Source organism: Garra rufa, chromosome 7, assembly GCF_049309525.1.
Source record: "Garra rufa chromosome 7, GarRuf1.0, whole genome shotgun sequence".
NCBI lineage: Eukaryota > Metazoa > Chordata > Actinopteri > Cypriniformes > Cyprinidae > Garra > Garra rufa.
The window spans coordinates 4,998,506-5,009,337 of NC_133367.1; the positions used below are offsets into that span (position 1 = coordinate 4,998,506).

Below are 10,832 nucleotides of genomic sequence, written 5' to 3' on the forward strand. Positions count from 1 at the left end.
GCCGGTCTGAAGTTTGCCAGGGACCATCTGGATGATCCAGAGGAGTCATGGGAGAAAGTCCTGTGGTCAGATGAGACCAAAGTAGAACTTTTTGGTCTTAACGCCGTGTTTGGAGGAAGAAGAATGATGAGTATTATCCCAATAATACCATACCTACAGTGAAGCATGGGGCTAGAAGCATCATGCTCTGGGGTGTTTTTCTGCACAGGGGACAGGACGACTGCATTGTATTAAGGAGAGGATGAACGGGGCCATGTATTGTGACATATTGGGCAAAAACCTCCTTCCCTCAGTCAGAGCATTAAAGATGGGTCCTGGCTGGGTCTTCCAACATGACAATGACCCAAAGCACACAGCCAGGAAAACCAAGCAGTGGCTCCGTAAGAAGCATATCAAGGTTCTGGAGTGGCCTAGCCAGTCTCCAGACCTAAATCCAATAGAAAATCTTTGGAGGGAGCTGAAACTCCGTGTTGCTCAGCGACAGCCCCAAAATCTGACAGATGTAGAGAGGATCTGTATGTAGGAGTGGGCCAAAATCCCTCTTGCAGTGTGTGAAGAACTACAGGAACTGTTTGACCTCTGCAATTGTTAACAAAGGCTTCTGTACCAAGTATTAAATTTTTTTGACTCAAGTGATCAAATACTTATTTGACACAGTAATTCACAAATAAATTGTAAAAAATAAAATAAAATCATACAATGCAATTTCCAGATTTTTTATTTTTAGATTCTGTCTCTCACAGTGGAAATGCCCCTATGCTGAAAATTGTAGACCCCTCCATGATTTCTAAGTACGAGAACTTGCAAAATCACAGGGTGATCAAATACAACTGCACAACACAACTGATGGTCCCTACCCCATTTATAAGGCAAGAAATCCCACTTATTAAACCTGACAGGGCACAACTGTGAAGTGAAAACCATTTCAGGTGACTACCTCTCAAAGCTCATCAAGAGAATGCCAAAAAGTGTGCAAAGCAGTAATCAAAGCAAAAGGTGGCTACTTTGAAGAACCTAGAATATGACATGTTTTCAGTTGTTTCGCACTTTTTTGTTATGTATATAATTCCACATGTGTTCATTCATAGTTTTGATGCCTTTAGTGTGAATCTACAATTTACATAGTCATGAAAATAAAGAAAACTTTGGTTCAAAGGTGTGTCCAAACTTTTGGTCTGTACTGTATATATATATATATATATATATATATATATATATATATATATATATATAGGTTTAAATCAACCTATCAAATCTTTCACAAGTTATTGTTACTTTCAGCAATATCTCTCTGGATTAACCTTGCTGTTTCGTCGAGTAGATATATTGGTTGTGGTATTGTAGCCTATTTAAATATGTCACAACAGCAGTGCGTTGTCTGTTGTATTACACTGACCTGAATAGATGCAAAAGCGTTAAAACGCTGAGTCCGAGTTGTTAACCAGGGCAGCCTTTGTCTCAATACCTGTGGTTTATTCTGCTGGGTATACTGTATGCTTGAAGCACATTGTGTGGGTGAGGTGTAATTTTTTTCTCACATCCGGTAAGGAACTTCATGAGAAGAACAGACTGCGAAACTGACTTAAGAGAAAGACTGAAAGTGCAACTCAACTTATCTGGTAACCACTCGTCAGTCAAGATGATTTTATCTCTTCTGTTTACGCTTATCTTCTTAATCGTTTCAGGTGAGTCAGGTGGTTGTTTTATCAGACGATTTTGTATTTACTGAAACACAGTGTTGTTAATTAAATCAATGTAATAACCTATTCACACCAAGGACGGCAACTACAATTGTCAGCATTTGAAGTGGATCAAAACCTTTGATCAAAGTTGTCCAAAAACCAAAACAATACCCGTTTTTGTCTTAGGACAACTTTTTTGATTCACTTCAAATGTTGACTACTGTATAAAGTTAGCTTTTAAAATCGTTGTGACTTTAAAAGAATACCAGAGTTCACACTAAAACTATTCACCTTATTTTTATACAGTAAGAGCGGGCACAGCCATCAGTACATTTTAAACCATCCGCGTCTACCTGTTTTTATCTGTACAAAAGAGCTTGCCTTGTGGCTTGATTTTAATTTAATGCTTTATCTTGCAAACATTTGTACTGTTCACTGCAAGTGGTTATTCTTCTCCTTATTTTCCTATAGCTGCTAATGAACCGTAAATCTCGACCATAGGCTTTCTTTTGGTGTTGAAGAATAAGGTGGACAAGTACGAAAGCCCTTTATCCGCCATGTAAGAAAAAAATTAATGCCTTAAAAAGTCTAAATTATGACTTACTAAGTCTAAATAATGAAATAAAATGTGGAAATTGACTTACAAAAGTCATAATTTCAACATTTTTAAGTCATGATTGAGATATAAAGTCTAAATTCTGACTTTAAAAGTCGTAATTACGAGATAAAATGTCGAAAATATGACTCAAATAGTTCAAATTTCATGATTATGAGATAAAAAGTCGAAATTATTACTTGAAATTTCGCAATTACGAAATCAAAAGTCGAAGTTATGACTTAAAGTCATCATTACGAAATAAAAAGTTGAAATTGACTTACTAAATCGAAATTATGACTTTAAAAGCCATTATTATGAGATAGAAAGTTGAAATTACGACTTTAAAAATTGTAATTACGAAAAAAAAAATCTCGAAATTATGGCTTAAAAAGTTGAAATTATGACTAAAAGTCATGAAAATGAGATAAAAAGTTGAAATTATTACTTGAAATTTCGTAATTACAAGATCAAAAGTTGAAATTATGACTTACTAGAGTCATCATTACGAAATAAAAAGTTGAAATTAACTACTTTAAAAGAACTTTTATATTAAAAGCAAACTAGCAAACCGTGCCCAGATGAAATTTCGCAATTAGGAGATAAGTCGAAATCATGAAGTCATTACAAAATAAAAAAAATCTAAATTATGACTTAAAGTCATTATTATGAAATAAAAAATTTAAATTCTGACTTACTAAATCGAAATTATGAGTTAAAAAGTTGAAATTATGACTTTAAAAGTCATGATTATGAAATAAAGTCAAAATTATGACTATAATTCATAATGTAATGTAAAATTTGCAATTACGAGATAAAAAATTATGACTTAAGTTTTACTAATAAAAAGTTAAAAGATAGTGGAAATTATGACTCATAACGTCGAAGTTATGACTTTAAAAGTCATGATTATGAGATAAAAAGTCAAAATTATGACTAAATCAAAATTATGACTTTAAAATACACAATTATGAGATAAGTCAAAATTTTCAAAAGTCGAAAATTGACTTAAGTCGAAATTTACTTAAATTTACTTTTCAATTTGTCATGATTTCGACTTTTAATCTCGTAATTATTTTAAATCAAAATTTTGACTTTTTAGCTCATAATTATGCCTTAAGTATGACTTTTTAAGGCTTGAATTTTTTTAGCTCATAAACAATAATAAAAAAAAAAAAAAACATTGACAGCCAATCAGAATCCAACCTGATTAAAAGAGCTTGCGCATTTAAAGCGGCAAACCACAAAACTGCATAAGCAGAACGTGCATAGGTGTGAACGCTTGGTTATTGTTCTTGGTGTGAACAAGGTTTCACACATGTTTACAGTGTATACTTTTAAAAGTGCATAATCTAGAATCAATACTCTGAGAAAGTGCTTCATGTGATCTCCAGGTGTGTTTGGTGCTGCTGATACTAATGAAATGGAGTCCATATCAGTGATGGAGGGAGATTCTGTCACTTTACACACTGATGTTACAGAAGTACAGAGAGATGACCTGATACTGTGGATGTTTCAATCCCAAGACAAGCTAATCGCTGAAATCCATAAGCAGGCCATCTATATTTTTGATAGTGTAGGGAGTTTCAGAAACAGCCTACAGCTGGAACAAAAGACTGGATCTCTGACCATAAGAAACATCAGACCTGAACACTCTGGACTTTATCAACTAACAGCCATCAACCACGGGACAACCTCACACAAGACATTCAATGTTACTGTCAGTGGTTAGTTGCAGATTACTTTTGTATTTTAGTTTATATTAGATCAAATATTTTGAAAAATACATACTTTAATAAACTTAGGTCTGTTTCTACAGAGGCTTTGGAAATAAATGTCGCTCACCTGCCAGTTCCTGTCATCAGCAGAGACTCCTTACAATGCTCTTTATCATCGTCATCATCACAGCAAAATTGTTCATTGCTCTGTTCAGTGGTGAACGTGAGTCGCGTAACTCTGTCCTGGTACAAAGGAAACAGTTTATTGTCCAGCATCAGTGTGTCTGAATTCAGCATCAGTCTGTCTCTACCTCTGGAGGTGGAATATCAGGATGAAAACAGCTACAGCTGTGTGCTCAACAATCCCATCAGCAACCAGACTCAACATCTGGACATCAGCAAACTCTGTCACACATGTTCAGGTATGGAAATGTAATGTTAGTGCACTTTAGAGAACTTTAGGCTTTAACGATATTAGCTTCGAAAAAAAACAAAAAAACAACAGATATTAGTGTCCACAACTAAGAATAACTAAAATGGTAATCGTATTAGTGTCCACACCACAGATGGACAATTACTATAAAAATAACTATATTAGTGTAAACAATGGACAATTACTATAAGGATAACTATACTAACGTCCACAACAATGGACAATTACTATAATGATAATTATACTAACGTCCACAACAATGGACAACTACTATAATGATAACTATACTAGCGTCCACAATAGGGCTGGGCGATAAATCGAAAGCGATTCTAAGGCGCGTTTAGTGAATGAAGCCGGTACTTTGATTAGTAGTAAATCTCCATCACGTGCGTTCAGCTGCGTTCAGCTGGAGTGTTCAGAGGCGTAAATCACGGACAAGCTACGCCTAATCGCGCTCAAAATCGAATCGAATCGAATGCGATTTTTAGCGCGATTTGGCATAGCTTGTCAGTGATTTACGCCTCTGAACACTCCAGCTGAACGCAGCTGAACGCACGTGATGGAGATTTACTACTAATCAAAGTACCGGCTTCATTCACTAAACGCGCCTTAGAATCGCTTTCGATTTATCGCCCAGCCCTAGTCCACAACAATGGACAATTACTATAATGATAACTATACTAACGTCCACAACAATGGACAATTACTATAATGATAACTATACTAACGTCCACAACAATGGACAACTACTATAATGATAACTATACTAACGTCCACAACAATGGACAATTACTATAATGATAACTATACTAACGTCCACAACAATGGACAATTACTATAATGATAACTATACTAGCGTCCACAACAATGGACAACTACTATAATGATAACTATACTAACGTCCACAACAATGGACAATTACTATAATGATAACTATACTAACGTCCACAACAATGGACAATTACTATAATGATAACTATACTAACGTCCACAACAATGGACAATTACTATAATGATAACTATACTAACGTCCACAACAATGGACAATTACTATAATGATAACTATACTAACGTCCACAACAATGGACAACTACTATAATGATAACTATACTAACGTCCACAACAATGGACAATTACTATAATGATAACTATACTAACGTCCACAACAATGGACAATTACTATAATGATAACTATACTAGCGTCCACAACAATGGACAACTACTATAATGATAACTATACTAACGTCTACAACAATGGACAATTACTATAATGATAACTATACTAACGTCCACAACAATGGACAATTACTATAATGATAACTATACTAACGTCCACAACAATGGACAATTACTATAATGATAACTATACTAACGTCCACAACAATGGACAATTACTCTAAGGATAACTATACTAACGTCCACAACAATGGACAATTACTATAACGATAACTATACTAGCGTCCACAACAATGGACAATTACTATAATGATAACTATATACTAACGTCCACAACAATGGACATTTACTCTAATGATAACTATACTAGCGTCCACAACAATGGACAATTACTATAATGATAACTATATACTAACGTCCACAACAATGGACATTTACTATAATGATAACTATACTAGCGTCCACAACAATGGACAATTACTATAATGATAACTATACTAGCGTCCACAACAATGGACAATTACTATAATGATAACTATATGCTAACGTCCACAACAATGGACATTTACTATAATGATAACTATACTAGCGTCCACAACAATGGACAATTACTATAATGATAACTATACTAGCGTCCACAACAATGGACAATTACTATAATGATAACTATATACTAACGTCCACAACAATGGACATTTACTCTAATGATAACTATACTAACGTCCACAACAATGGACAATTACTATAAGGATAACTATACTAGCGTCCACAACAATGGACAATTACTCTAATGATAACTATACTAACGTCCACAACAATGGACATGTACTATAACGGTAACTATATTAGCATCCACAACCGACAGAAAATAACTATATTAGGTGGACAAATATAACGATAACTGTATCAGTGCCCACACCAGTGGACAATAACTATAACAATAACTACATTAGTATCCAAAACAACGGACAGTTACTGTAACGATAACTTTATTGTCCACAATGACAGACAATAAAGATAACTATATTAGTGTCCACAACGATGGACAGAGACTGTATTATTGTCCACAACTTTTAACATTTTTACAATTATAGTTATAATGAAAACAGGCCTTAATGATTCAGTGTTCTTCTGTTTTCCTCCCTCAGGTTTAACCCCATGTTGTGGTTCAACTGAAGTTGTGATCCGATTGGTCATCTCTGCTCTGGTGGGCGTGGCTACTGTTGCTGCAGTGATTTATGACATCAGATCTGAAAGACTTCAATAAGACATGAATACAAGAACACCAGGCCAGCATTTTACCTCAGTTTTTTATGCATTTACCTCACTAAACTCATTTATTTACTTACGTCATTTATTTTATTGGATATGGATAGATTTATGGATAACGATTTAGAGATGTTCAAAAGTAGAACACAGCCCAGAACCCTGGGCAAAGACCAGACTGGCCAGGCTAGAAAAGTGGCCAAAACCCCTCTAAAACCAGCCTGCTGACCAGCTAAAACCAGCCTAGACTGGTTTTAGCTGGGGTTTTTTTCACCAGGGGAGGTTTCCAATCTAACCTCAGATCATAAGATCAGCGATTTGAAATGACCTCATTTCTTGTCAATATGAGTGTATCGCTGTGGCTGCTGAGTACAAGAAGAAAAAAAAAAAGTGTTAAATTATTTCACTAAAGGAATAATTGGCATGCGAGTTTATTGAATAAAATGATGACTAGACTGAACTGGTTGATTTTCCTAAACAAGCTCTTACTACTGAATCATTCAAAGGGCCAGTGTTTTGGAATGAACTGTGTAAAGCAAACTTTTCTGCCCTCTTGTGGTTTCTATGTGTCTGTCAATCATTTGGGCTGAATTTTCATTTTGCTTTAAGTCTTCAATAAGTCTTACCTTTGCTCATTTTGTTTTCCAAGGTTAAGCATTAATGCTAGGTCTAAAAATGAGGCTCTTTGATTTGTTAGTTGGTCTCAGCAATGTTAAAACATGTGGGGAAAAGGTCATTCAGAGGTCCAGATGGTGTTTAAAGCTGCCCGTATGATTTTACTCCGTTGAAAAGTACTTTACCTTTGTTCATTTGTTCGTTTTAAATTTTCTTTTTTTTTAATCAAAAGATAGTTATAAACATATTTTGTCTAATCGTTCATGCATTTTGTGAAATGCTGTTGACACCATATTATATTGAATATTTACTGATAATAAAACAGATCTTTTGCAACAATGTCTATTTAACACATTTGCCAGAAACTTCTCTTACGTAAATTTCTAATTTTGTGAATGGAGGAGATTTTTGAATGGGCGCGTCCGAGACATAATTTCACTCGCGGGAAAAAACGTTAAACCGACAACAGAGCGTCCCACAGCGTTTCTGAGGTAAAAACAATAAACTAAATAAAAATACAAAAACATAAGACAATAACATTAGTCGTAGGTGTAGGCTAGTTAATATTTTGATATTGATCGATTTTTAATAAGCACTTTGAAATATGTGAAGAACTACATAGGCTACATGTGGAAGTCCAGTAATAACGTTGAAATATCTTTTAAAAACTCCTTTTTCTTTTCTATTACACGTCTATAGTCGTGTTAGTTTACATAATTTGTTATTTATTTCATAAATATTTATTTCTCAAATCTTTGGTAGTAGTTTAGAAAACGTATGAATTGACATAACTTGCTTTGCTATTTTCAAAAAGCAAAGGTTGTGGAGTAAAAAACAATTTTTCTTCAATTTTCAATTTTCCTAGATTCACAGTATAATCAGCAACACACTATACATTAAACATTACAAATGGACAAAGTTGTTAATTAAATAACTTTGTTCAAAGTATGTCCTGCATCTTTATTTGCTAAATACACACACACACACACACACACACAAAAACAAGGTGTAAGCAAAACTAAGCTCAAGTTAAAAATACAGCAATTGCCAAAGGTTCTTAAAACCTTCAATAAACTCTGTCTTTGCAGATGTCACTTCTTCCTGATGCTTTGATGCTCTTCTTGACTTGAAGGCTGAGGGGAATATTCCAGCATTTATTGATGAACTGAAGTGGAAGGAGCTTCACTGAAGGAGGAGCAGATCTGCCAATATAAATCAGTTACTGTTTTTTTTTTTTCCTGATACACAACTTCACCTCCAACTTCTACCCTTGACCACACTGTAAAAAATTTCCCGTAAATTTTACAGTAAAATGCTGGCAGCAGGGTTGCCAGCCGCTTACCCCAAAATATACAGCAGCTGTAATTTAATTTACAGCATCATCCTGTATTTCTTTATTACAGCAAATAACTGTATTTTTACATTGATGTGTTTTTTTTTTAAAGTAAACTACTTTAATTTGTGCACTTATCTGCAGTATTTATTTTCCAGATTTCTGAATATTAATGACTAGCAATTTAATCAATGTATTAACTGCATAAGCTGTAAACAATATTCAACTGCATAAAGTGTTGTATAGTATGAAGCTCAGTGCACCTATTATTTAATAAAAACAAAAATAATTTGACACTTCTTAATCTTGAAAAACAGCTCCAATTTTATTTAACATACAACTCTCAAATTTGCATGAAAGAAATGTCATAGAACAGTGTATTTAGTATTACTTTGAATAAAAAAAAATGTATGTCAGTTGATCAGTATGCTTTATAAAATAGAAAGAAAAGGAGCTCAGCATCACGTTATTAAACAAGTCACTTTAGAGTCAGTTATTATAAAATGAAGAGAACCAATTTTTGGTTCCCAAAACGTTCTGAGAACGTTACTTTTTGGTTCGCGAGGAAAGTTTTCTTAACATTAATAGAACGTTGCCTTTAGGGGAACGTTCCGGGAACCTATACTCGAAAGGTTCAGAGCACTTAGGTTTCCTTAATAATCACTTCTACACACCATGTCTTGTTTTAAACTACTGTTTAATCATTACAGATAATCAGAGCATATTTAACCATCATAAGGAGAATTAATTGAGACGGAATTATCCTGTTAAGATTTCTTATTCGTTAATATGCAAGATTAGATGTACCATACCATATAATAACCCAGGTTTTATGTTTATTAAAGTACCAAATAACTATGACTTCAACAAAATATTGGATTTGGATTTTGTGTGTATTTTATTTTTTACAGACCATGATACGAATAACATTTATTTTACTTTAATAACATTACATTCTTTTTTTACCAATGAAATAACGATGATGTGCTTCCCTCTTTTGGACAGTAAACGAAAACATCACGTTCTCTTCCATTAGATGTGTCAAATCTCCCTAAAATAAATATTTACTCTCGTGTATATATATATATATATATATATATATATATATATATATATATATATATATATATATATATATATATATAAATTATAAGTATCCATTAAAGAGATCAATCAACGAATGTTAGTCAGTCAGTAAAACGAAATGACCGTTAATTTTTAAATTACGCGAGCTCGCGGCTTTATTATTAAAAAGAGAATTTACACGGAACGTTCTCATTTGGTTCCCCAAAAATAACCAAATGTCAACCATTTGGGGAAGTTAGGAGAGCGTTCTGTGTTTGCTGGGTGATTCAGTAGGCCTATAGCCAACTGCAATCATATGCATTTCTAAGGAACAATCTGTCGATCTCCAACATTATTGGGTAATTACAGTAAATATTAATACGCATGAAGATAAAACCTACAATTATCAGACAATCGAAATAAGCGCTAAAACATCTCACAAGGAAACCATGCATTCTTAGTAGTAGGCTAACACATTAAACTAGGTTAGAAAACTTTCATAACTATTAATAATACACAACTAGATATTTGTTCATTTGAAATGATAACATCAACTAATGGCACGTTTATGTTAATCAACCATATAAAAATAAGAGAAATCACTCTGCTCTGTTCGCAGATTAACTTTCGTATCTTGAATAATCCATAGCCTACAGTTTACGCATATATAATTTAGTTCATCTGAAGATTGTCTGAAGTTCACATACATTTAAAAAGTAATTTTTCAGAGCCTATTAAATGTTTAAAAAAATAAAGGTTTTCAGTTATACTGTAATGTTAAACAGCTACAAAAAAAGAGGAAAATAAATTTAAGAGACAGTAGCAGTACAAACACTTGCCTACATTAATCTACAAAATGCCAGTAAACACATACTACTTACAATAGCGAAGTAATTTTCAGTTATTTAAAATGAAAGTTCCAAAGTTTACTATTCCCATTTTATACATT

The 10,832-nt window shown here is 33.6% G+C and overlaps 2 protein-coding genes across 2 annotated transcripts in view; one reads left to right on the top strand and one right to left on the bottom strand.

The window, feature by feature from the left end:
* Positions 1-3,718: 3,718 nt before the first annotated feature.
* On the top strand, positions 3,719-6,871 carry LOC141337857 (uncharacterized). Its single transcript, XM_073843437.1, has 3 exons — positions 3,719-4,004; positions 4,097-4,402; positions 6,753-6,871. Exons 1-3 carry the CDS (start codon positions 3,719-3,721, stop codon positions 6,869-6,871), a joined length of 711 nt encoding a protein of 236 aa, XP_073699538.1.
* Positions 6,872-7,199: 328 nt separating this feature from the next.
* Positions 7,200-10,832, bottom strand: part of LOC141338694 (uncharacterized) — a 7,986-nt gene continuing 4,353 nt past the window's right edge. Inside the window, exon 3 of the mRNA XM_073844305.1 lies at positions 7,200-7,248. Coding sequence (XP_073700406.1) covers positions 7,200-7,248 — 49 coding nt within the window. The remainder of the gene's footprint in view (positions 7,249-10,832) is intronic.

Excerpts from the sequence above, each read along its gene's own strand:
- LOC141337857 (XM_073843437.1), top strand. The coding sequence starts at position 3,719 with ATGGAGGGAGATTCTGTCACTTTACACACTGATGTTACAGAAGTACAG. Across the intron at positions 4,005-4,096 it reads ATTCAATGTTACTGTCAGTG|AGGCTTTGGAAATAAATGTC; the intron begins GTTAGTTGCAGA and ends CTGTTTCTACAG. Across the intron at positions 4,403-6,752 it reads TCTGGACATCAGCAAACTCT|GTTTAACCCCATGTTGTGGT; the intron begins GTCACACATGTT and ends TTCCTCCCTCAG.